This window comes from Salmo salar, chromosome ssa13, assembly GCF_905237065.1.
Source record: "Salmo salar chromosome ssa13, Ssal_v3.1, whole genome shotgun sequence".
Classification (NCBI taxonomy): Eukaryota; Metazoa; Chordata; class Actinopteri; order Salmoniformes; family Salmonidae; genus Salmo; species Salmo salar.
Window position 1 is genome coordinate 33,457,155 of NC_059454.1, and position 27,050 is coordinate 33,484,204.

The 27,050-nt window shown below is 42.7% G+C and overlaps 2 protein-coding genes and 1 long non-coding RNA gene across 6 annotated transcripts; 2 read left to right on the top strand and 1 right to left on the bottom strand.

Annotated features, from left to right (window-relative positions):
• Positions 1-647: 647 nt before the first annotated feature.
• Positions 648-21,721, bottom strand: LOC106567291 (uncharacterized). Of its 3 annotated transcripts, XR_001320032.2 has the most exons (6): positions 21,480-21,721; positions 20,988-21,128; positions 16,819-16,894; positions 16,525-16,605; positions 12,532-12,657; positions 648-1,025 (listed from the first exon to the last, which is right to left on the bottom strand). It is a non-coding gene; the product is annotated as an uncharacterized lncRNA (long non-coding RNA). The 3 variants fall into 3 exon arrangements; XR_006758555.1 differs by having other exon boundaries at positions 20,988-21,721; XR_006758556.1 differs by lacking the exon at positions 16,525-16,605 and having other exon boundaries at positions 20,988-21,721.
• LOC106567289 (suppressor of cytokine signaling 2) lies at positions 12,656-16,267 on the top strand. Of its 2 annotated transcripts, XM_014136431.2 has the most exons (4): positions 12,656-12,948; positions 13,416-13,501; positions 13,867-14,098; positions 14,438-16,267. In XM_014136431.2, exons 3-4 carry the CDS (start codon positions 13,921-13,923, stop codon positions 14,914-14,916), a joined length of 657 nt encoding a protein of 218 aa, XP_013991906.1. In that variant the 5' UTR covers positions 12,656-12,948; positions 13,416-13,501; positions 13,867-13,920; the 3' UTR covers positions 14,917-16,267. The 2 variants fall into 2 exon arrangements, with proteins under 2 accessions (XP_013991906.1, XP_013991907.1); XM_014136432.2 differs by lacking the exon at positions 13,416-13,501 and having other exon boundaries at positions 12,676-12,948.
• Positions 21,038-26,937, top strand: LOC106567290 (small integral membrane protein 29). Its single transcript, XM_014136433.2, has 5 exons — positions 21,038-21,159; positions 23,318-23,600; positions 23,732-23,757; positions 23,942-24,047; positions 25,286-26,937. Exons 2-5 carry the CDS (start codon positions 23,493-23,495, stop codon positions 25,352-25,354), a joined length of 309 nt encoding a protein of 102 aa, XP_013991908.1. The 5' UTR covers positions 21,038-21,159; positions 23,318-23,492; the 3' UTR covers positions 25,355-26,937.
• Positions 26,938-27,050: the final 113 nt, after the last annotated feature.

Below are 27,050 nucleotides of genomic sequence, written 5' to 3' on the forward strand. Positions count from 1 at the left end.
TTGGCATAGCAAGATCAGGACCTAATATAAAGACAACTCAGAGTATCCTATTCTGTTCTTCTGAAATAGACTACATTTTCTTCATGTCATGTTTCTTTAGACCCTTCTAAAATAAATAATGGAATTATTGTGATGGTGTAGGCTATATTACATGGATTTATTAGACTTTTTAAAATGTAGATGTTCCAAAGGTCTGCATAGGCTATATGTGGAAGCCAGGAGATTCTAAATGTGTTTATGTTAATTAATGGTAAATTACCGTGAGACCGACAGTTATTTGCTTGACAATCAACGGCTGACCAAATTTCGTGACCGCCATAGCCCTACATGTGTTGAATACTCATTGAATCAAGATATATTAGTGTTGTATTTTCGATTAATCAAATCAAAATGTCAGACATTTTCTTCCACTTTGACATTACAGAGTATTTTGTGTAGATTGTTGACAGAAAATGACAAATCCATTTTAATCCCACTTTATAGCACAACAAAATGTGGAAAAAGTCATGTCACCAAGTGCTATACAGAAACCCAGTCTAAAACAGCAAGCAATGCAGTACGTGGCTAGGAAAAACTCCCTAGAAAGGCAGGTATTTAGGTAGAAACCTAGAGAGGAACCAGGCTCTGATGGGTGGCCAGTCCTCTTCTGGCTGTGCTGGGGGTGAGATTATAAGAGTACATGGCCATTAAGGCCAGATTGTTCTTCAAGATGTTCAAACATTCATAGATTACAAGCAGGGTCAAACAATAATCACATTAGTTGCAACAGGTCAGTACCTCAGGAGTAAATGTCAGTTGGCTTTTCATAGCCAAGCATTCAGAGGTCGAGACAGCAGGTGCGGTAGAGAGAGAGTCGAAAACAGCAGGTCCGGGACAAGGTAGCACATCCGGTGAACAGGTCATGGTTCCATAGCCGCAGGCAGAACAGTTGAAACTGGAGCAGCAGCATGACCAGGTGGACTGGGAACAGCCAGGAGTCATCAGGCCAGGTAATCCTGACGCATGGTCCTTGGGCTCAGCTTCTCCTGGAAGGGAGTGAGAGAGGGAGGGAGAGATAATTAGAGGGAGTATACTTAAATTCACACAGGACACCAGATAAGACAGGAGAATTACACCAGATATAAAAGACTGACCTAGCCCCCCGGCACATAGACTATTGCAGCATAGATACTGGAGGCTGAGACAGTGGGGGTCGGGGGACACTGTGGCCCCGTCCGACGATGCCCCCGGACAGGGCCAACCAGCCAGGATACAACCCCACCCACCTTGCCAAGGCACAGCCCCCACACCACTAGAGGGATAACAACAGACCACCAACTTACTACGCTAAAACAAGGCTGAGTAAAGCCCACGAAGATCTCCTCCACTGCACAAGCCCGAAGGGGTGCAAAACCGGACAGAAAGATCACCTCAGTGACTCAACCCACTCAAGTGATGCACCCCTCCTAGGGACGGCATGGAAGAGTACTAGTAAGCCAGTGACTCAGCCCCCATAACAGGGTCAGAGGCAGATAATCCCAGTGGAGAGAGGGGGCGGTTCGTCTCTCCAGTGCCTTGCCGTTCACTTTAGCTCCCCTGGGCCAAACTACACTCAATCATAGGACTTACTGAAGTGATGAGTCTTCAGTAAAGACTTAAAGGTTGAGACCAAGTCTGTATCTCTCACATTGATAGGCAGACCATTCCATAAAAATTGAGCTCTATAGGAGAAAGCCCTGCCTTCAGCTGTTTGCTTAGAAATTCTGGGAACAATAAGGAGGCCTGCGTCTTGTGACCGTAGCGTACATGTAGGTATGTACCTTGAAAATAAAACTTGAAATCTTAACAGGAAGCCAGTGTAGAAAGGCCTGGATTGCTGGATTTCTGATGCTATGTATTGGCCAATGAGAGCCTTTGAAGCCACTGGTTGGCCATTTTGGCACTTCTCAGAAAAGCAGTCCTCCATAGGAATGAATGGATTTCTACAGTATTTCATTTAATTGTTTCAAGGACAAAATTACATGTTTTTAAGTACTTTTTGTTGTAGTGGGGACAGTAACATTAGTACTTTTTAAACATTATACTTTAAGGAAAAGGTTTTAATATCTTATTTAATTTGTATTTTTAGGTTTAGCTCTCATAATAATTCAAAAGTGTGTATTAATGTGTCTGTAAAATAATAAATGTGGCAAAAACAATTGTATACGTTAGTAAATGCAATTCTATAGCTTCCAAAATATTTTTTACAATGGTGGGGAAGTGTCAAGATGGAGGTATGGGGGCTTCAGAACAGCACCCCTGTCAGTTATCTAGTGTATATATACAGTGCATTGGGAAAGTATTCAGACCCTTCAACTTTTTCCACTTTGTTACATTACAACCTTATTTTTAAACTGATTAGATTGTTTTTTCCCCTCATCAATCTAGACACAATACCCCATAATGACAAAGCAAAAACAGATTTTTTTTTTTTACATTTTTGCAAATATATAAAAAAGTTCAAACTGAAATATCACATTTACATAAGTAGTCAGACACTCTGGAGCAGGTTTTCATCAAGGATCTCTCTGTACTTTGTTCCGTTCATCTTTGCCTCGGTCCTGACTAGTCTCCCAGTCCATGCCGCTGAAAAACATCCCCACAGCATGATGCTGACACCAGCATGCTTCACCATAGAAATGGTGCCAGTTTCCCTCCAGACGTGATGCTTGGCATTCAGGCCAAAGAGTTCATTCTTGGTTTCATCAGACCAGAGCATCTTGCTTCTCAAGGTCTGAGAGTCTTTAGGTGCCTTTTGGAAAACTCCAATCAGGCTGTTGTGCCTTTTACTGAGGAGTGGCTTCCATCTGGCCATTCCACCATAAAGGCCTGACTGTGCTGCAGAGATGGTTGTCCTTCTGGAAGTTTCTCCCACCTCCACAGAGGAACTCTAGAGCTCTGTCGGAGTGACCATCGGGTTCTTGGTCACCACCTCCCCCGATTGCTCAGTTTTGCCGGGCGGCCAGCTCTAGGAAGAGTCTTGGTGATTCCAAACTTCTTCCATTTAAGAATGATAGAGGCCACTGTGTTCTTGGGGACCTTCAATGCTGCAGAATTTTTTTAGTACACATCCCCAGATCTGTGCCTCGACACAATCCTGAAACGGAGCTCTACGGACAATTCCTTCAACCTCATGGCTTGTGAAATGGCTAGCTAGTTAGCGGGGTGCGCGCTAATAGCGTTTCAATCGGTGACGTCACTCGCTCTGAGACCTTGAAGTAGTTGTTCCCCTTGCTCTGCAAGGGCCGCGGCTTTTGTGGAGTGATGGGTAACAATGCTTCGAGGGTGGCTGTTGTCTATGTGTGCAGAGGGTCCCTGGTTCGAGCCCAGGTGTGGGCGAGGAGAGGGACGGAAGCAAAACTGTTACATTGATGCTGTTGACCCGGATCACTGGTTGCTGCGGAAAAGGAGGAGGTCAAAAGGGGGGTGAGTGTAACCGATGTGAAATGGCTAGCTAGTTAGCGGGGTGCGCGCTAATAGCATTTCAATCGGTAACGTCACTCGCTCTGAGACCTTGAAGTAGTTGTTCCCCTTGCTCTGCAAGGGCCGCGGCTTTTGTGGAGCGATGGGTAACGATGCTTCGAGGGAGGAGGATGTTGATGTGTGCAGAGGGTCCCTGGTTTGAGCCCAGGTAGGGGCGAGGAGAGGGACGGAAGATATACTGTTACATATAGACAGGTGTGTGCCTATCCAAACCAATCAATTGAATTTACCACAGGTGGACTCCAATCAAGTTGTAGAAATATCTCAAGGATGATCAATGGAAACAAGATGCACCTGAACTCAATTTCGAGTCTCATAGCAAAGGGTCTGAAAACTTATGTAAATAAGGTATTTCTGTATTTTTTACAAAAAAAATCTAAAAACTTGTTTTTGCTTTGTCATTATGGGTTATTGTGTGTAGATTGCTGAGGAAAATCTAATATTTAAAACATTTTAGAATAAGGCTGTAACGCAATAAAATGTGGAAAAAGTCAAGGGGTCTGAATACTTTCCAAAGGCACTGGAAATCATTGGTTTTACCTGGTTTTAATAATCTTCTGGTCTAGTAGAGTCCAGGAGCCACACCTGGTTTAATGCTGTCCCCCTCCCTCCTCATAATCAGTGGTCAAGCAATCCATGCTGTAGAATTTGTATTTGTGCACACCCTGCACATTATGGTATCACACTGGAATATGCTTGACAGGGAGAGAAGCTCTGATCTCTGAACCTCTTCTAAACAGATTTATTGTCACCAGTGAATTGTGTGATGACGTGATATGCTTATTCCAGTAACGTCCTTTAAAAAGTGAGACAAAAAAACATGACTTTATTCACACCCGCAATATTTTTCCCTGCAATATTAGACTGAAAAACAATCATCCAGCGATCATACACTGTTTACCAGGGGGCAGGTGCTACTGACGTAAAGGCTATTCTGAAGATGGTGCTGGCTAAGGCAAAAATTGGCGAGTATAGAGATATTGTTATCCACGTCAGCACCAACAATGTTAGGATGAAACTGTCAGAGGTCACCAAGCGCAACATAGCTTCAGCTTGTAAATTAGAAAGAAAGATGTGTCGGCATCAAGTAATTGTCTCTGGCCCCCTTCCCAGTTAGGGGGAGTGATGAGCTCTACAGCAGAGTCTCACAACTTAATCGCTGGTTTTAAAATGCTTTCTGCCCCTCCAAAAAGATAGAATTTGTAGATAATTGGCCCTTTTTCTGGGACTCAACCACATACAGGACCAAGCCTGGCCTCTGAGGGGTGATGGACTCCATCCTAGCTGAAGGGGTGCTCTCATCTTATCTATCAACACAGACAGGGTTCTAACTCATCTAGCTTCACAATGAGATAGGGTGCAGGCAAGGCAGCAGGAAAAATCTGGGAAATGTAAACATGGCGGTGTTCGCTTTAGCAATCTCACTGGAATAAAGACCTCCTCCATCCCTGTCATTTTTTAAAGAGACTGATAATACATCACAACTCAAACTAAGACTCCTTAATGTTAGATCCCTCACTTCCAAGGCAGTCATAGTCAATGAACTAATCACTGATCAAAACTTTGATGTGATTGGCCTGACTGAATGAAACATGGCTTAAGCCTGATTAATTGACTGAGTTAAATGAGGCCTCTCCTCCAGGTTACACTAGTGACTATATTTGCCGCACCTCCTGCAAAGGCGGGGGTGTTGCTAACATTTTTTACAGGAAATTTCTAAAATGTATATATGTTTTGAGCTTCTAGTCAGGAAATCTATGCAGCCTACCCAAGCAATTTTTATAGCTACTGTTTACAGGCCTGAGCTGTATACAGCATTCCTCACTAAGTTTCTTGAATTACTATCGGGCCTTGTAGTCATGGCTGATAATATTCACATTTTTGTGACTTCAATATTTACATGGAGAAGTCCACAGACCCACTCCAAAAGGCTTTTGGAGGCATCATCGACTCAGTGGGTTTTGTCAAACATGTCTCCAGACCTGCCCATTGTCACAGTCATACCCTGGATCTAGTTCTGTCCCGTAGAATAAATATTGTGGATCAAAATGTTTTTCCTCATAATCCTGGACTATCGGACCATCATTTTACTATGTTTGCAATCGCAACAAATAATCTGCTCAGACCCCAACCAAGGATTAGCAAAAGCCGCACTATAAATTCTTGGACAACCCACATTTATTTTTGATATTGTCGTAAAGCTAACTAAAAAGCAGCCTTCCCCAAGAGAGGATGGCCTTCACTTCAGCAGTGATGAATTCATGAACTTCTTCAAAGAAAAGATCATGATCTTCATAAAGCAAATTACGGACTCCTCTTTGAATCTACGTATTTCTCCAAAACTCAGTTGTCCTGAGTCTGCAAAGAACTGCCAGGACCTAAGATCAATGGATACACACAAGTTTTTTTAATCCTGTATCTCTCGAAACATTCACGAAAATAGTAGTGGCCTCTAAACCTTCCAGCTGCCTACTAGACCCTATTCAGACCAAACTACTGAAAGAGCTACTTCCTGTGCTTGGCCCTCCTATGTTGAACATAATCAATGGCTCCCTATCCTCCATATTTGTACCAAACTCACTAAAAGTGGCAACTAATAAAGCCTCTCCTGAAAAAAGCCAAACCTTAACCCAGAACATTTTTTGGAAAAAGATGTTGCGCAGCAACTCTTCCTGAAGACAAAATAATGTATACGAAATGCTCCACTCTGGTTTTAGACCCCATCTTAGTACTAAGACTGCACTCGTGAATGTGGTAAAGTACCCTTTAATGACATCAGACCAAGGCTCTGCATCTGTCCTTGTGCTCCTAGACCTTAGTGCTGCCTTTGACACTATCGATCACCACATTCTTTTGGAGAGATTAGAAACCCGAATTGGTCTACATGGACAGGTTCTTGCCTGGTTTAGATCTTATCTGTCGGAAAGATATCAGTTTGTCTCTGTGGATGGTTTGTCCTCTGACAAATCAATTGTACGTTTTGGTGTTCCTCAATGTTCTGTTTTAGGAGCACTATTGTTTTCAGTATATATATTCTACCTCTTGGTGATGCTTTTGGAAACACAATGTATACTTTCACTGCTTTGCGGACGCCACACAGCTGTACATTTCGATTGAACATGGTAAAGTCCCCAAATTGCCTACCCTGGAAGCCTGTGTTTCAGACATAAGGAAGTGGATGGTGGCAAACGTTTTACTTTTAAACTCAGACAAAACAGATATGCTAGTTCTAGGTCCCAAGAAACAAAGAGATATGCGGTTTGATCTGACAATTAATCTTGATGGTTGTAAAGTCATCTCAAATAAAACTATGAAGGACCTCGGCGTTACTCTGGACCCTGATCTCTCTTTTGGCGAACATATTAAGACTGTTTCAAGGACTCCTTTTTTCCATCTGCATAATATTGCAAAAATACGATTTTTTGTTGTTGTCCAAAAATTATGCAGAAAAGCTAATCTATGCATTTGTCACTTCTAGATTACACTACTGCAATGCTCTACTCTCCAGTTACCCGGATAAAGCACTAAATATACTTCAGTTAGTGCTAAATACGGCTGCTAGAATCTTGACTAGAGCCAAGAAATTTGATCGTATTACTCCAGTGCTAGCCTCTCTACACTGGCTTCCTGTTAAGAATAGGGCTGATTTCAAGGTTTTACTGCTAACTTACAAAACAATACATGGACTTGCTCCTACCTATCTCTCCGATTTGGTCCTGCCGTACATACCTACACGTACGCTACCGTCATAGGACGCAGGCCTCCTTATTGTCCCTAGAATTTCTAAGCAAACAACTGGAGCCAGGGCTTTCTCCTATAAAGCTCATTTTTTTATGGAATGGTCTGCCTATCCATGTCAGAGATGCAGACTCTGTCTCGACCTTTATGTCTTTACTGAAGACTCATCTCTTCAGTAAGTCCTATGATTGAGTGTAGTCTGGCCCAGGGGTGCGAAGGGGAATGGCAAGGCGCTGGAGAGATGAACCGCCCAAGCTGTCTCTGCTTGGCCGGCTTCCCTCTCTCTACTGGGATTCTCTGCCTCTGACCCTAGTGCTCTTCCATGCCATCCCTAGGAGGGGTGTGTCACTTGAGTGGGTTGAGTCACTGAGGTGATCTTTCTGTCTGATTTTTCACCCCCTTGGGCTTGTGCGGTGGAGGAGATCTTTGTGGGCTATACTCAGCCTTTTTTCAGGGTAGTAAGTTGGTGGTCTGTTGATATCCCTCTAGTGGTGTGGGGGCTGTGCTTTGGCAAAGTGGGTGGGGTTATATCCTGCCTGGTTGACCCTGTCCGGTTGACCATGTCCGTAGGTATCATCGGACGGGGCCACAGTGTCCCCGACCCCCCCTGTCTCAGCCTCCAGTATCTATGCTGCAATAGTCTATGTGCCGGGGGACTAGGGTCAGTCCGTTCTATGTGGTGAAATTCTCCTGTCTTCTCTGATGTCCTGTGTGAACTTAAGGATGCTCCTCCTAATTATCCCATCTCTCTCTCTAGCTGAGGAGGACCTGAGACTTAGGACCATGCCTCAGGATTACCTGGCCTGATGACGCCTGGCTGGCCCCAGTCCATCTGGTCATGCTGCTGACCCAGATCTGCTGTTTTGCCAGTGGCTATGGAACTCTGACCTGTTCACCAGACGTGCTACCTTGTCCCGGACCTGCTGTTTCGACCTTCTTTCTCTCTCTCGCTCTCTCTACCACACCTGCTGTCTCGACCTCTGAATGCTTGGCTATAAAAAGCCAACTGACATTTACTCCTGAGGTGCTGACCTGTTGCACCCTTTATAACCACTGATATTATTATTTGAACCTGCTTGTAAAATGATCTGGCATTAATGGCCATGTACTCTGATAATCTCCACCCGGCACAGTCAGAAGAGGACTGTCTACCCTTCTGAGCTTGGTTCCTTTCTAGGTTTCTTCTTAGCTTCCTGCCTTTCTAGGGTGTTTTTCCTTGTCACTGTGCTTCTGTATCTGCATTACTTGCTCTTTGGGGTTTTAGGCTGGTATCTGTACAAGCACTTTGTGACAACTGCTGATGTAAAAAGGGCTTTGTAAAATACATTTAATTGATTGAGAAGGTGTATGACATAAATACATTGAGTTTACTGACTAAATATATGAAAAAGTTATTTAATTGAGTCTCCAATATGGGAGAAATTACATTATTACGTATGCGATGTGTATTTTCAAAATAGTACATATTTGAAACAGTATGTTAAACTTTCATTTAGTCTCCAATATGGGACATATATTATGGAATATGAGATGAAACGGTAACACTTTACTTGACACCCAGTGTCATAACCCATGGCCATAACCATGTCATATGTCATAACAGCTGACATAACTTGTCATAACATGGTCATAACACTATCATGACCCATATATTTACACATGTTGTGATATGTATTGTGTTATTTTATGGCTGGTTATGAAACTTATAGTTGAAGTCGGAAGTTTACATCCACTTAAGTTGGAGTCATTAAAACTCGTTTTTCAACCACTCCACAAATGTCTTGTTAACAAACTATAGTTTTGGCAAGTCGATTAGGACATCTACTGTGTGCATGACACAAGTATTTTTTACAACAATTGTTTACAGACAGATTATTTCACTTATAATTCACTGTGTCAAAATTCCAGTGGGTCAGAAGTTTACATACACTAAGTTGACAGAGCCTTTAAACAGCTTGGAAAATTCCAGAAAATGATGTCATGGCTTTAGAAGCTTCTGATAGGCTAATTGACATCATTTGAGTCAATTGGAGGTGTACCTGTGGATGTATTTCAAGGCCAACCTTCAAACTCAGTGCCTCTTTGCTTGAAAAGTATCTATATCCACAGTAAAACGAGTCCTATATTAATGTAACCTGAAAGGCCGCTCAGCAAGGAAGAAGCCACTGCTCCAAAACCGCCATAAAAAAGCCAGAGTACGGTTTGCAACTGCACATGGGGACAAAGATCGTACTTTTTGGAGAAATGTCCTCTGGTCTGATGAAACAAAAATAGAACTGTTTGGCCATAATGACCATCGTTATGTTTGGAGGAAATAGTGGGAGGCTTGCAAGCCGAAGTACACCATCCCAACCGTGAAGAACGGGGGTGGCAGCATCATGTTGTGGGGGTGCTTTGCTGCCGAAGGGACTGGTGCACTTCACAAAATAGATGGCATCATGAGGCAGGAAAATTATGTGGATATATTGAAGCAACATCTCAAGACATCAGTCAGGAAGTTAAAGCTTGGTCACAAATGGGTCTTCCAAATAAACAATGACCCCAAGCATACTTCCAAAGTTGTGGCAAAATGGCTTAAGGACAACAAAGTCAAGGTATTGGAGTGGCCATCACAAAGCCCTGACCTCAATCCCATAGAACATTTGTGGGCAGAACTGAGAAAGCGTGTGAGAGCAAGGAGGCCTACAAACCTGACTCAGTTACACCAGCTCTGTCAGGAGGAAAGGGCCAAAATTCACCCAATGAATTGTGGGAAGGTTGTGGAAGGCTACCCGAAACGTTTGACCCAAGTTAAACAATTTAAAGGCAATGCTACCAAATACTAATTGAGTGTATGTAAACTTCTGACCCACTGGGAATGTGATGAAAGAAATAAAAGCTGAAATAAATCATTCTCTCTACTAGTATTCTGACATTTCCCATTCTTAAAATAAAGTGGTGATCCTAACTGACCTAAGACAGGGAATTTTTACTAAGATTAAATGTTAGGAATTGTGAAAAACTGAGTTTAAATGTATTTGGCTAAGGTGTATGTAAACTTCCAAATTCAACTGTATATAAGAGTGTCAAAACCCACATTCATTCAAATAATTTTTTTCCTTGCCAAGAAGTTTCCTTCCGTTTTAAAGTTTGTTTTTTAAATCCTTTGTTGTTGTTGTAATGAATTCTTTACAGTCATGTTTTTTCATCATATTTTAAATAACTAGAAAATACACTTTATGACACTGTCCTGAAGGCATTATGACCATCCTTTGTCATTTTACTTGGACCAAAAAATATACACTTTATGACACTGTCAAGAAGCATTATGACCATCATAATCATATAAGCCAGATCGGCCTATCACGTACATTCCCTCATATCAGTCATCAGTCAAAAATAGGGTGTCTGGTCCTACTCCTGAAATCTGCTCCTGCATTCATCCCAGGCATCAGCAACAGAGCATTGGGGTGTGTGCATGTCTGATGTGTGCGCAATTACAATGATAATTTAATATGGTCATTTAAAAAAAAAAAGACACATAACATAAACATACTGTTGACATGTAGGTTATGGTGTAATGGAATATTTTGCCTTGTGTGGTAAGTTTTGTGGGCTTTGACACTTATGTAGGTGTCATAACCAGCCATAAAATAACGCAATATGTGTCACAATAGGTATAAATATGCAGTATGTGTCATGACAGTGTGATGATCATATTATAACAGGTTATGTCAGCTGTATTGACATATTATGACATGGGTGTCAAGTGTTATGGATGAAACTAACCCAGTAATGAATTACCTCTTCAATGAAAATCATAACCATTTAAATATTTTACATGATCATATTTGACAATAGGTTATAATTATTATAAAAATCCAATCATGGCTTTTCATCAGTGCCTTTATAGGTTTAGATGTTTCTTTGCTGCAAGTCTGTATTTCTGGCCTATTTCATGACATCCAAATGCAATCATAGTTACTGTATGTGTAGTCTCAATCACTGAAAAGGGTTTAACTGAACTACCGCCTGGGAGGCATGTGTTTCCGCGTGTGATGCGTGTTGATACCGAATTGAAACAAGAAAAAGTGTCAACAAAGTCCATACAATGAATGACGTTACTGGATATAAACATATCACATCATCATCATCCTCTTCACACAATTCACTGCCGACACAATCTGTTTAGAAGAGGTTCAGAGGGGGGAGGGGGCTAGTTCTATGCCTACATTAAAATCCAATGTTTCATAAGAATGTGTGATTAAGGCTATAGAAAAAATAAAGTATGCAACAACAAGAGGATTTTGTAACAGATAATTGTGTAACAAAGAATAATGGTAAGGATCATTTGCCAACCCTCATCCTCAAATAAGGTATAAGGTAGGCTATAAAACATTGTTATTATTATTATTATTTGTGTATGCCTACTTGATTTACATTTTACTGCATTGTTAGGAGCCAGTAACATAAGCATTTCGCTGCACCCGCTATAACATCTGCTAAACGGTGTACGCGACCAATAAACTTTTATTTGATTTAGGTATAAACCAATTCCAAGTGGTATTGTTTATCGTCTATACAAGCACACAGTACATGTAGGCTAACTGACAAAATAATGGAAACACTTGAGTAAATGAGGGTTCTGGCGGCTCGGTTATGGTGGTGGGGTGCATTTTCCTAGCATGGTTTAGGTTCACTCAACCGCTTAGAGGGCAAGATAAACGCTAGTAAATACACAGCCATTCTAGTGATCACCTTCAGCCTACTGTATGGTGAATCTTTCTATCCTGATGGGAGTGGATGACAATACTCCCATCCACAGGGCGCGAGTGGTCACTGAATGGTTTGATTGATGAGCATGAAAACTATGTAAACCATATGCAATGGCCATCTGAGTCACCAGATCTCAACCCAATTGACCACTTATGGGAGATTCTGGAGCAGCGCCCGAGACAATGTTTTCCACCACCATCAACAAAACACCAAATTATGGCATTTCTCGTGAAAGAATGGTGTCGCATCCTTTCAATAGAGTTCCAGACACTTGTAGAATTTATGCCAAGGCGCATTGAAGCTGTTCTGGTGGCACAACCACCTATTAAGACACTTTATGTTGGTGTTTCCATTATTTTGGCAGTTGGCTGTATGGTGTATTTATTGCCATGAAATAAGAATATAATTATAGCCTACTGAAATTCATATTTTCATTAATAGGTAATTATAAGTAAATAGGCTATGCATTTTTACCATGTTATTATCACTATTCCGAGCTATAATGTAAAGTCGTATCGGACATTTTACGGAATGCACCTTTCAGTGGGCCTTAGACCGCTTTCCGCTCCCTCTTTGGCTGTGGGTGACTTCATCGTTTGGGCCATGGATTGGTGGAACGGAGACCATATCGTGCACACGTGACCCCTCTTTCTGGGAATGTTCCTGGAAAGACAAGCGCTCAGTCAACAAGGAAAACTAGGAAAGGAAACATTGTAAAACGAAAAAACTCAGTGCCCAGACCCTAGACTGGTAAAGAGTACACACTGATAGACTGCCAGGTCGTGCATTTAGAGGGCAGCTCATGACATATTGTGGATTGTTTGTTGAATATATCCCTGAAAATATCATACATCATGCAGGATACCAAACAAGTGCTCCAGATCTTTCGTTGCGTTGTGTGGCTCAAGGCTTCAGTTTGAATTGCTGAGGACATGAACTGTTTAACCAGTGCAGGTAAAATGAATGATCACTTGCAGCAGCCAATATATATATATATATATATATATATATATATATATATATATATATATATATATATATTGTTCTGCGTTATTGAATGCATGTTCTCCAATACAGGAGAAGCCTAATTGTAATGCGGTTTCTATGCCAAAAAGTGGTTTATGCGCCAAGAAGACGTGAGTTGAGAGATTCGGCATCATATTTTGTTCGCAGCATTTAGCCTATTAATCATTTTTTTAATACAATCACATCACAATTTACTCAACATAATCTTAAGTGGTAGGCTGCTGAATCTCATTGCATGTTCTATATTGGCTATCGGCGATGAAGTCTATGTTTGGCTATAGGATGTATCCAGACTACCGTTGCGCAAACTAGACCACTTTCATGTAGAATGGTGAAACATTTAAATAAACTGTGAAAAACGTGAAATATTCCTAATTAGTGTAATTTGGTTCTAGGAGTTAGGCTGCAGAAGATCTTCTGAAAAGGCTATTTCAAGGGTTAGACCTCTGGGGATTCCAAGAACGCACTTACGCTCGTAAAGGTGAGAAATAGCCCCATTTCAAAAGCCGATTTTATAAAAAGAATTATAGGCCTAGATGTGAGCCTACAACTTTAGTCTAAAACATACTGTATTTTCCATTAAGATTTAACAAATGACCATAATAGTTAATGTAGTGAGTGGAATTATTTGGACACATGTAGGACGCATAGGCTATTCAACACAGCAAATTATTCAAATCATGGAGTGATGCTAACACAGGTTAATTTATAGGGCTAGGCGTCACAGTGTCTGGCTTTTGGAAATGGCAATTCTTTACATAATTTTTTATAGAACTGATTAGGCTCCTACCAATTTGTATGTGTGCGCTTTAGTTGATTTGTGTGTATGTTAACGTTCTTTTTAAGACTTTGGACGGGATACATACAGCTAGGTGTCTAAAACAGATTGAGAACTATCGGATGCCCAAATCCTCCGGTGTACCATCGCCTTCAGGCCCAATGATTATTCCGACCAGTGCCCCCGACAAATCCCTCAATGCAGTCCGGCTAAAGGACAGCGAGCTGGAGCCACGTCGAATTGAGTCAAGAGAGGATGCCGCACGGTTGCAAAGAGCCATGTCTCACCTTCAGGAGTCAGGTTAGCATATTTTCGTTATTGTAAGCCTACATTTCGATTTACGGACTATTTCAGTCAGCTGTCTGTGAACATATTTTCTGTCTCATTAGAATGCTCAGACAACAACCATATTGCATTAGACCTACAGCCGATTGAAATGTCATGTTCTTTTTTTTCCTTCCACTATTCAAACTTTATATCTGTCTATATCTGACATGAATGTAGCCTAACATTTCAATTCAGATGACATTATGTAAAGAATGTTTGACAGACTAAACGTATTGCACACTTATGCATCTAATATTTCCAGCTGCATGTCCCTCTCCCTCTTGCTCATGCTCCCCTCTGTGTGTTTTGCAGGCTGGTACTGGGGCCCCCTGACAGCTGCTCAGGCTAAGCAGGTTCTGATTGATGCTCCAGAGGGGACTTTCCTTTTGCGGGACAGCTCCTACCAGGGCTACCTCCTCACCCTGTCTGTGAAGACCAGCCTTGGCCCCACACACCTCCGTATAGAGCACGCCACTGGCATGTTTGGCTTCGACTCTGTAATTGTGGCACGGCCACAACTGCGGAGGTTTGAGGGTGCTGTAGATCTGGTGCAGCACTATGCCCTGACTTACAAGCATCTGGCCACTCAAAATGACACAGGGGGGGGTAACCATTCGGCCCCTACAGAGAAAACTCTGCAGCTCAAACTCACCCGGCCCCTCCATAAAGTCTCCCCTAGTCTCCAGCACCTTTGCCGCATCACTATCAACCAGCATTCTCACTGTCACCAGGACTTACCCTTGCCTAGGCGGCTACAGGACTTTATGCTGGAATACCCTTTTGTGTTGTAGGAAATGTTAATCAGATTTTTTGATACTCCTGAATTGTACTGTTAAATCTGACAATTTCGATCAATGTCCTAATATAGTGCTGAAAATGGGCTTTCCTCCCCCCACCTCATCAGCTGTATACAAGCTGGTTCCTAGATTACAATTTAGCAGACTTCTTACCAGATATCAGGGGCAAAATGTACCTACTTGGGGTATATTATTATTTCCTGAAATATCACCACCTTAGGTTAGTTAAACTAAATCAACAATTGAGAGTAGTGAAATGGAATGCAAAAGAAAATAGATAAGAGCTTTGCTATTGTTATATAAACGGTATTGAAGAAAGATTATTGCATTAGAAATGGACCACATTAATTAAAAACACAATACACTATTTCACCTCACCTCATACCTTTTATTGTGGGGGATTTTTGATTAATATGAATCATGAAGATTTCCAGACCATAGTCTTGCTGCAAAGGTGGCTGATCTGAGTGTCCTATCCATTCCTATTTTTTCAGAATCCTGGAGTGTAACTTGGTCATTATCAAGGTTGTGTAGTTTCAGCTGATCTCACTACCTTTTCATTTTTTTAAAGACTGTCATTGTGATAATCAATTTCAGGTCCAACTTAGGTTTCCTTATTGATCTTTGAGATGCTGAAACAACCATCTCTTGAACTGAGGAATAACACAATAACAAACAGCAGAATGCTGCTTGTGAAGCTTCCTCATATCCTTCAACACTGCCTTATGTATAAATGAGAGTGTGCTTTCTATCATGGTTTATTTGCGACCATTTTTCAGAGCTATTTGGATTTGACATTGATCTGTTTTCATGTGTGACAGTAGCCAAATTAACTCCATTAATATTGTTGTTCTTTTTTATGATGATCACTGATCTATGTCTCAAGGTCGGGGGAATAGGCCAATTGAAACAATATAAGAATGCAATGCAAACGAGTGTGGCATGTTTTCTCTTTTTTTGTGGTTATACTTTGGTTAAGTTGTTTAACAGGGAGCATTAAAATCTTGTATTGGTAAAAAAAAAAAATCGCTGTCTCTGTTTATAATTTTGGACTTGAGGTAATATGATTAAATATAGAATTGTTGTTTTTAGTCATTAGACTGAATACGTTCCAGAACATTTTAGTTACTATAAGCCTCCTATAGAAGGCTACAATAAACCCAAATTAACCTAGAAGATATGCAAAATTAATGGACCATTATTTGTGTTTCCATGAAATGTTCTGCTTTTTAAATGTGAAAATCAAGTATAAGCCTCATCTATTTATTTTGCCACAGAGCAATTACATGTTTTTAGATAAACCATTTTGTAATAAAAATGTGATCTTTTATAACTGCCTATTTTATAGCTGTCCCTGTATCTGCCTCTTGAGAATGATTGAGAATAGCAAAGGTGCATTATGACAGTATTCTGATTAATCCCTTGACCTGGTTTGCTCAGCTTCAGCTCACCGCTCTTTCTAGGAAAGTAAAGACAGGGAAAAATGCAGTGCTCTTTGAGGAAACCATAGAAACTATGAACAATAGTGTGTGCGTGTGTTTGCTGCAGGGTGTGTGTGTGTGATGGGAGGGGGGGGTTCTGCACTTGTAAGCCCTCTTTTACCTTTCCCAGAATGATTAAGCCTTTTTCTGTTTGACCCCATGTTCGCCCATAGGTTCTCTGTTGAAGGTTCTCCGGTGTTTCCTTTAATTTCAACATGGACATTCATTGATTATTGTACAAAAACAATCTCCCCACTCCCAGCTTACGTCATTACAGAGAGATACTGCAAGTGTGCACAGCAAAGGTTGGGGCTTATGCTGTAGTAATACGATATCTCACTAATGCAGAGGTGTGTGTGTGTGTCTGAATGTGTCTGAGTGAGTCTGTTTTTGTTGAGCCCATTGAATGACTCACCATTCCTGGAATAAGGATTCCTGAAGGCTGCTGCAACCACAACTCACCCCCAGATGATTAGCACTCAAAGCCCCAACTACAGAGAGAGCGGAAGAGAGATGGACAGACAGAGAAAGACAGGGTGCGGGATAAGGCAATTTTGAACAATCACTTTTCATAACAATTTGCCATATTCATTCATGGCTTCTGTTTCTGTCTCAACAGATATCTTTATTACAGTTATTTTTATTACACATTCTTATCTACCGCTTACTTCCCAGTAAGGGACTTCCTCAGAGGACCCTGACCTTGAACATAACGTACTGTTCTGTAAATTATTGAAATAGTGTGTATGATTAATGAAAATACATTTATGACCTTTTTACTGTAGATTGAATAAACACAAATATACATTTTTCTTCAGAGTTCATCCTCTTACTCCGGTGTAGAAGTGCTCTTTAGAACTGCCCAAATAATCACATTATTCTAGGTTCAAATCGCACACAAACAGCAGAGCAACAAGTCCATGTACAGTAAATGTCCATGTATTTATTCAAGGAATCAATAAATACAACACAATAAACTAGCCCACAATAACGGACCGTATACATACAAACAATCACTCACAAAAACCATGGGGGAACAGAGGGTTAAATCATGAACAAGTAATTGGGGGATTGAAACCAGGTGTATAAAACAAAGACAAAACAAATGGAAAATGAAAAGTGGATCAGCTATGGCTAGAAGGCCGGTGACGTCGACCTCCGAACGCCGCCCGAACAAGGAGAGGGACCGACTTTGGCGGAGGTCATGACAGTACCCCCCCTTGACGCACGGCTCCAGCAGCGCGCCAACACCGACCTCGGGGACGACTCGGAGGATGAGGCGCAGGGCGATCCGCGTGGAGACGGTGGAACTCCCGCAGCAACGAAGGGCCCAGGATGTCCTCCACCGGCACCCAGCATCTCTCCTCCGGACCGTACCCCTCCCAATCCACGAGGTACTGAAGGCCCCTCGCCCGACGCCTCGAGTCCAGGATGGCTCGAACAGCATACGCCGGGGCCCCCTCGATGTCCAGAGGGGGTGGAGGAACCTCCCGCACCTCAGACTCCTGGAGTGGACCTGCCACCACCGGCCTGAGGAGAGACACATGGAACGAGGGATTAATACGGTAATCTGGGGTAAGCTGTAACCTGTAGCATACCTCGTTCAGTCTCCTCAGGACTTTGAATTGCCCCACAAACCGCGGACCCAGCTTCCAGCAGGGCAGACGGAGGGGCAGGTTTCGGGTCGAGAGCCAGACCCGGTCCCCCGGTGCGAACACCGGGGCCTCAATGCGGTGGCTGGCAGCGCTCGCCTTCTGCCGCCTCACGGCCCATTGCAGATGCACATGAGCAGCGTCCCAGGTCTCCTCCGAGGCGCTTAAACCATTCGTCCACCGCAGGAGCTTCGATCTGGCTCTGATGCCAAGGTGCCAGAACCGGCTGATACCCCAGTACGCACTGGAAAGGGGAGAGGTTAGTGGAGGAGTGGTGGAGTGAGTTTTGGGCCATCTCTGCCCAGGGATGAACGGCGCCCACTCCCCCGGCCGGTCCTGGCAATATGACCGCAGAAACCTACCCACATCCTGGTTTACTCTCTCCACCTACCCGTTACTCTTGGGGTGAAAACCTGAGGTGAGGCTGACCGAGACCCCCAGACGCGAACTGGGGACCCCGATCAGAGACTATGTCCTCAGGCACCCTGTAGTGCTGGAAGACGTGAGTGAACAGGGCCTCCGCAGTCTGTAGGGTCGTAGGGATACCGGGCAAAGGGAGGAGACGGCAGGACTTAGAAAACCGATCCACAACGACCAGGATCGTGGTGTTGCCCTGTGAGGGAGGAAGATCCATCAGGAAATCCACCGACAGGTGCGACCACGGCCGTTGTGGAACGGGGAGAGGTTGTAACTTCCCTCTGGGCAGGTGCCTGGGAGCCTTGCACTGGGCACACACCGAGCAGGAGGAAACATAAACCCACACGTCCTTGGCCAAGGTGGACCACCAGTACTTCCCACTAAGGAAACGCACCGTCCGACCGATGCCAGGATGACGTGTGGGCCCAATAGATCAAATGGTCGCGGACAGCAGACGGAACATACAGACGCCCAGTTGGACACTGGGGAGGAGTGGGCTCTGTGCGTAATGGCCGGTCCCCCACATCATAGTTTCGCTCCGCCGGGCTGAGCTTCTTTGAAAATAAAGCACAGGGGCGGAGCTTCGGTGGCGTGCCTGAGCGCTGAGAGAGCACAGCTCCTATCCCAGCCTCGGACGCTTCCACCTCCACTATGAACGCCAAAGAGGGATCCGGATGAGCCAGCACGGGAGCCGAGGTAAACAGAGCCTTCAGATGACCAAAAGCTCTGTCCGCCTCAGCTGCAGTCGCACCGGTCCCCCCTTCAGCAGTGAGGTAATGGGAGCCGCTACCTGACCAAAACCCCGGATAGTAGTTGGCAAACCCTAGAAACCGCTGCACTTCCTTTACCATGGTGGGAGTCGGCCAATTACGCACGGCTGAAATGCGGTCCCTCTCCATCTCCACCCCTGAGGAGGAAATGTGGTACCCTAGGAAGGAGACGGACTGTTGGAAGAACAGACAACAGGTCATGCTCCAACAGTCTACCAAGCACCCGGTGCACCAGGGACACATGCTCGGCGCATGTATATCAGAATGTCGTCGATATACACCACTACACCCTGCCCGTGCAGGTCCCGGAAAATCTCGTCAACAAAGGCCTGGAAGACTGCGGCCCTGTAAATGTTAACCTGTTTACTCAAATCGGCTACGGAGAGCGAGATCACATAGTAGTCCGGAACATTTGGTTCTCTCATGCATGGTTCAGCGTTGCTTGCCTCGAAGGGAGCATAGAAGGCATTTAGCTTGTCTGGTAGGCTTGCGCCACTGAGCAGCTCGCAGCTGGGTTTCCCTTTGTAATCCACAGTAGTTTGCAAGCCCTGCCACATCTGACGAGCGTCAGAGCCGGCATAGTATGATTCGATCTTAGTCCTGTATCAACGTTTGGACTGTTTGATAGCTCGTCGGAGGTCGTAACAGGATTTCTTATAAACGTCCAGATTAGTGTCCTGCTCCTTGAAAACGGCAGCCCTAGCCTTTAGCTCAGTGCGGATGATGCTTGTAATCCATGGCTTTTGGTTGGGATATGTAAGTACCGTCACTGTGGGGACGATGTCGTCGATGTACTTTTTAATGAAGCTTGCGCCTGACGTGGTAAACTCCCCAATAATATCGGGTGAATCTCAGAACATATTCCAGTCTGTCCTAGCGAAACAGTCCTGTAGCTTTCTCCGTCCCTGACCAATGACATCTTTTTCCTTACGTTCACCATAAGTCACCATGGTCTACCTACTCTATGGCTCACACTATACATGTTTGTTTCCCCCAATTTTGACTAAGGATGGTCCATTATTTGCCCTATGTATTCTCTCATTGTGTCTGCCTGTAGTTATTTGTATTAATTACCAACCAGGCATTACATGATCCAATTGTCATGCATCTCCATCCCTCTTTCCCCATTTGCAATATAATTTCAAATGTTCTCTGAACTGGCTGCCTATGAGACAGAAAGAGAGACATCTGTTTACACAAGATTGTTCTCTGTTTTCTAGGGCCTAGTGAGGGGAGGGGACTGGTGGTGCAGAGCCGGAGGGAGGGGGGGGTGAGAGAGGGATGCACAAAGGCAGCTGCACTTAGAAAAAATGGAATTGCAATTCCAGCAGTCTTTTTTCCTGGAAGTAGGGAAATACTGTAAGATTCCACTCTCTCACTGCTCCCACCACCTCTTCCAGCCCCCGTCCCCTATACATGCCTAGCCCCTCATACATGCATGCGCAAGCTACTCCAACATAAAGGCCTTTCCACTGCAATATGCCCAGTGAAAATAAATCAATATTGTTGCATTTGATTGGGCTCTGGAGTTTTTCTTGATCCTATTACCTGGCCAGAAAATAATTCTCGGCCCTAGTCGATAGAGGATTAATTCCACCCTTACAACTAAATCTCAACCCACCATACAAATATCCACCAAAAAAGAAAACTGAAAACTAAACACAATACATAACTAGTATACCAAAGAGTTTAAGTGGCTATGACAGTACTTGAATGCTGTACAGTATGAGTTTTGCGACACCTACCGACGCATCAGGTGCATAGTTATCATTCACCCTCCGTTTGTTCCAGAGACGTTTCATTGGCTGCTTCCATCCGTTACTCATTGCTTGCATTCGTGGGTTGGTTTGTCAATCAAAGTGCTATTTTGTTTTCTTCCTGGTTAGCTTCACAGTGACAGAGGAGCAAAAACATTCGGTGAGTGTTCATTACAACTACTTTTCTAATCATGGTAAATTGGACACATAATGTAGAGCTAGTAATGTGGTTATCCGCAGTGGTACTCTTCTAAGACACTTGCAATTATTAAGCCAAAGGTAAAAATAACTTTGAGCTGCGCCAGCCAATAAGCTGTGTTGTCAGATTGGTATGCGACAGCTAGCTAACTAGAGCTGCTCGATGTAGAAAGCTAAACGCACGATGTATGACATTGCTTGCATAACAACTTTAACGAACCAAGAAATATAGATAATAGGCTAGCTAACATCGGATTAGTAGTAGTTAGAAAGCCATCATACAACCCGGTGTCGTGACTCGTGTGGTGGTGGCCAGCAGCAGCTTTTTTGCTTGTTCACGTGCGTCCCCCTGGGCGCTGCGCAGATTCATTCAATTCTTCTTATCTGATTCTTAAAATTATTTGTATGAGTGTTATTTCACGAAATCAGAGCTCAACCTGAGCAGCATTTTACCCAAGTCCACCCATATGGACATTGTGTGGATCACACGACTATCGAATTGTAGGGCATATCCAAATAGAGTACCACAGAATGAGTCATAATACCCATACAACCTAGCGGTCAAAGAAGGAAATGGTTCCAATCGTTTTTCCACAATTTATTCTTCCCATGGGGGATTTTAGAAACAGTAAAAATAAGGGTTGTGTTTCGTGTAGGCTTACCCTGGCATGGTGTTTTGATAACCGTGTAAATCTCTCTAGGGCAAGGTGACTTATCAATATATTCACCTTTATTTACCCCCCCCCCAAAAATGAAATGATAATTAGCTGATAATGTGGCAATCATAAAGACCTACAAATGCCATGATGATTTGGATGAGACTGCTGAATTAAGGGAAAGGTAAGAATCTCTGGATTAACTATCTAATGTTAGCTACATTTAGAAGTGAATAAATTGGCTAAATTCCTTTTAAATGGGCAATTCTGTAAACTGTCTTGTGCCAGTTTTAAATTGACACAATACCTGTTAGCAAAGGTGTCAGGTAGAGATGACTTGCAGGAGCTTGCAGTGATTTGTAGTCTTGCATGATGTCTACTTTGACGCTAATTAGCTTTTTCAAATGCACCATTGAGAGCATCCTGTCGGGCTGTATAACCGCCTGGTGCGGAAACGGCACCGTCCGCAACCACAGGGCTCCCCAGAGCCCAACGCATCGCCAGGGGGCACATTGCCTGTCCTCCAGGACATTTCCAGCACCCGGTGTCACAGGAAGGCCAAGAAGATCATCAAGGACCACAGCCATCCGAGCTACAGCCTGTTCACTCCGGTACCATCTAGAAGGCGAGACTGAGAAACAGCTTTTATCTCCAGGCCATCAGACTGTTAAACAGTCACCACTAGCCTTAGTCACTATTCTAGCCGGCTACCACCCGATACTTTACCCTGCACCTTAGAGACTACTGCCCTATGTACATAATTATTGAACACTGGTTACTTTAATAAAGTTTGCATACTGTTTTACCAACTTTAGTTGTATATACTGTATTCCATATAACTACTGCTGTACACACCTTTTCTATCCATATACTGTCCATACTGTCTTTTCACACCATTATATTTATGTACATTATATATATTTATTTTCTGTTCTGTCATTGCTCATTATGATATTTCTACATTTTCTGGATTATGTGTGTATTTATTTATTTCTATTGCTAGGTATTACTGCACTGTTGGGGCTGGAAACACAAGCATTTTGCTGCACCTGCTATAACATCAATAAATCTGTGTACCTGACCAATAAACTTTGATTTGAGCTGCTCCAAGTGACAACCATTTGAGAGCTGCGCACTCTTGCTACCCATCGGATTATTCCGCTCAAACTAGGTTGTGTATGGGCGTGTGTGATTATTAATCTACATAACTAACTAAGAGCTTCAGGAATTAATCTGTTTTTTCATTTATATACAGTAGCCTAGATTGAAAAATAGCATTATTACAATATTTTTTTCACGGGCTGAAGCGGACCACTGATGTGGATGATTGACTGGCCCGGAGGGTTACCAAAAACTCCCCTGGCCAGCGGGCAGCCCTGTATGTTGAGCCCTGATCTATATAAAATCTGGATTTTGTATATGCCTAACCAGCATGTGACCTTTTTGGTCTTTTGCCTCCCTCAGGCATATTTCGCACTGATTTGTGAAGGAAGAGAGACCATGTGGAAGTCACATGAACAACAAGGATGAGGCAAAAACAACTGGGAATTAACTTGTTGAGGAGAGGACTGCTGCCGCCCAACTTCTCCCTCCAACTGGGGATTTGCTGCCTGTCCCACCCTCCACCCAAACATATGCAATGAACAGCACTACTCAGCCCCCTGCAATCATAGACGGGGATGTGGCAGTCAGTTCCGTGTTGGTACCATTCTTCCTCATCACCTTCATCGGGATAGCTGCAGCTGTGGTGAGTGGCTAACAGGGACATCACATGTTGGCCTACATTGACACAGTGAAGAATTACTACTTTGATGAGCTACAGCTTTTGAAAAAAAAAACATTTTTTACCAGCTAAACTACTTTTTTTTTCAATTGCAGGTGATGTATGTGCGCAGGAAGAGAAGGTAACTTGCTTTTATTAATTCATTTTATTCTCTTCTTTATTGCTCTCAGCAGGTGTATGGTTGCTTATTAAATTGGCCAACTCCTTTTGAACAATACCCAGAAATCCTGCAATAATGTCCAAAAAGTGTCTTCTTACATTGGTCACCATGTCACGGTATACTCCTTTCCTATTGTGTGTTTTAGAATTGACAGGCTCCGGCACCAGTTGCTTCCAGTCTATACCTACGACCCCTCAGAAGAATTACATGAAGTTGAACAAGAAATGCTGTGGAAAGAGGAAGATACTAAGGTATGATTTAACCCTCGTCTTTGTCTATTAATCAATTGATAAGCTGCAGTAACATCTGGGATCCCTCCCTATGTGGCACTTTTATCCCATACCGAATAATAAAACGTGAAACTTTTACAAACACTAGATGGCAACATTGGCCACGCATAGATATAGGCCTTTTTACGTAATGTAGTCACAGATAGAGGAAGGAGACGGATGTCTCACAGGATGTATACATCTGAAGCATCCATTTAGAACTTCTTCTCACCACCAAGTATGGTGATGAGAGGAAGTCCAGTGGCAGGAAGTGTGAGAAGATGGAGCTAGATTAAATTTGGCCGACATTATGCAAATGTTCTCATCTATGAAACATTCGATATCAATACAGTTTTCTGTTCCCAAAATGACAATATTTTATGAACAAAGGGTCAAGTTTTGTAGACTTGACCCTTTTCCAAAGTTTCAAGATCTTGCATTGTTTAGGAGTCCAAAGGCAAATTGAGTTATTGCACATTCACACTTCACAGAGAAGGCGTTCCCTAACGGAAATATGGAAAAGCATGCTAAAAAGGGCCAATAAGATCTTGCTAGCCCGTGCTTGGCTCTGCCCACCTCCTTGCTTGTTCTGCCCACTCTACTTAATTTACTCCCATTGGAAACAACACTGATGAGATATTTAAAAAAAAATCATCTGGCCAGTATCTTTGATGTAGAAGTATAAAATGGAGCAACTTGTGGCTCATCTTTGTTTGTAAATAATAAAAATAAAGATCAGTCAAGAAAGTAGAGCTGTAGAAGAATTTTACTGCCTTTTTAGGAAGATTTTATGAATGATGAGATTAACAAATGTAGACATTTATTTGAAAACTTGGTCAAATGTAAAGGTAGGTTTATTTTGCGGAGAGGCGGTACAACTAAGTACCCTCACTCATATGTGAATTAGAGAACGGAGCAGTCTGACTGCGCGTTGGATGCCTTTCTATCTGATTCTTCCAGACAATTTTGTCACCTGACGCGCTGTCACTTTACATGTGCGCGCGGTATAAACTGCGTGTCGTCCACGTGGGGGAAAAACTCTGAACTGGATCTGTTGGAGCTTGAGCTGTTGTTTCCGACATGGGTGTAAGTCAATTCAGCTTTAGGCACACTTTGTGGGTCACTTAACATATTTGCACAAGGTGTTGACTTCAAATGCATACCATATACAGCAGCAATGAGGAAGATGAGTTGATCTAAAATCTAGTATGTGTCTTCAGGTGGTGAAGGGTTGGGCACGGTCCTACCAGCAGCAACGTCCCCTGTTGATGAAAGATGCCCATGCATGAGTGTGTTGGAGCAGGACGTCGATCTGTGCCATCCTACAGATCAGTGGAGTTAACCCCTGAGATGCCAGATTTGTCAATCATTAAACACAAAGGGGTTTTAGGAAAAGCATGATAAATGGGAACAGCCTGTCATGCCTTTGCATCATCAACTTTGTCATTACCATTATCATCCATCAGTCATCATCTCTGTTGGAGCATTTACTTTGTACACTGCCTCTAAGCTAAGGGGAGGTTGGTTATTATGTGAACCTCTGATGCCATGCTCGTTTTCCTGAAAGCCATACCCTAAACCACTACACGTTGGCTAACTACTAGTGGACATTATTTATTTGAGATTATTTATTAGTTTTTTTTTAAACTGTGTTTGTGTGTATGATGATGTGGGTGTTACTGAAACATTTGCCTTAATGTCCATTGTTACTGTTTTAAGTAGTACTATACCAGTGAGAATAGCAAAGCCTTGACCTTGGGTGGGATTCTTCCCGTTGTACTACTAGTTTTAGTGGTGTAAAATTAGGTTACTATGTCCCTCACTATTCAATGTCATAAGTTACACAGATATGCAGTCAATCAATTTGAGTCCTGCAATTTTCCTTGTTTGTTGCACTGTGAATACCATTATCAAAGCAACCAAAATAATACCTCCTCCTTGTCATCATCCAGATATGTGATGATAAAACGGTGGTGAAAAGAGAGAGCAAGATTGTTTCCTGTTCTCTCTCTATTTTGTTTCACTTGAGTTGTTTCAAACATTACATTCAGAAATAGGATGTGCAGAGAGAGAGAGAACCCTCTGGCTGTATCTGGGATGTCACATGATGGCCAATGAATGTAGATAGTCAACCAGCCTCCCCTACCCCACCCACTCCTCTCCATTATTTAGCTGTGACTACTGCCCTAAAAATGTCCTGTCTGGAAGACAGGGCAACAGGATTATTGTTCTTCTAGCAGAAGAGTGTCATAGGCCTGACTGTATACAGTATTCAGGAAACCTCATGTGTCGTTAAAGAAATGAGTGAACAGTGATTCATCCTTGGATAATGTGCTCTAGTCTAGGTTACCCACCTTTCCTCCTTGCATTTGTGAATGTCATATTCAGGATGAGAGATGAAGGCTCCCATTGAAATCAATCATCTTATCAGCGCATGTATATGTATGTAGGAGTCCACTCAATAATTTAAACAGGGAAATATATATCATGTATTTCCATTCATTTGAATGTGGAATTTAGACTTTTGACTTGAATAATTGATTTTCCTGAATGCTAACGGCTACGTATTACGCTCCACTATTTATAAAGTCGGAGTTAATTCCCATGCACATTAAACTTATAATGCATTCGATTTAAAATGCGGAGTGTGTTCTGAAAATACAGGAGACTGATGAAAATACAAACTTTACATATCATTTTCACATCACTTATCAAGATTTTGCACACTATTGTTCAAGACTTATGTGTTGCTTTTCAATTGAAGCACTAATTGACTGTCCATGAAGTAAACTTGTATGCGTCTTAGTGAGAATATGGACTTTTTATAGATGGTCTGGATGTAAAGCAAAAATAAAATGGAAAGGAGTTCCTATCCTGTCTTTGTAATCATTTGATATCAGTAACAACTGGAGAAACTGAGTGGGGATAAGCCAATTATAAACTGTGTAATAGGTCTAGAGTATACATTAGTCTGGCTTACGTTAT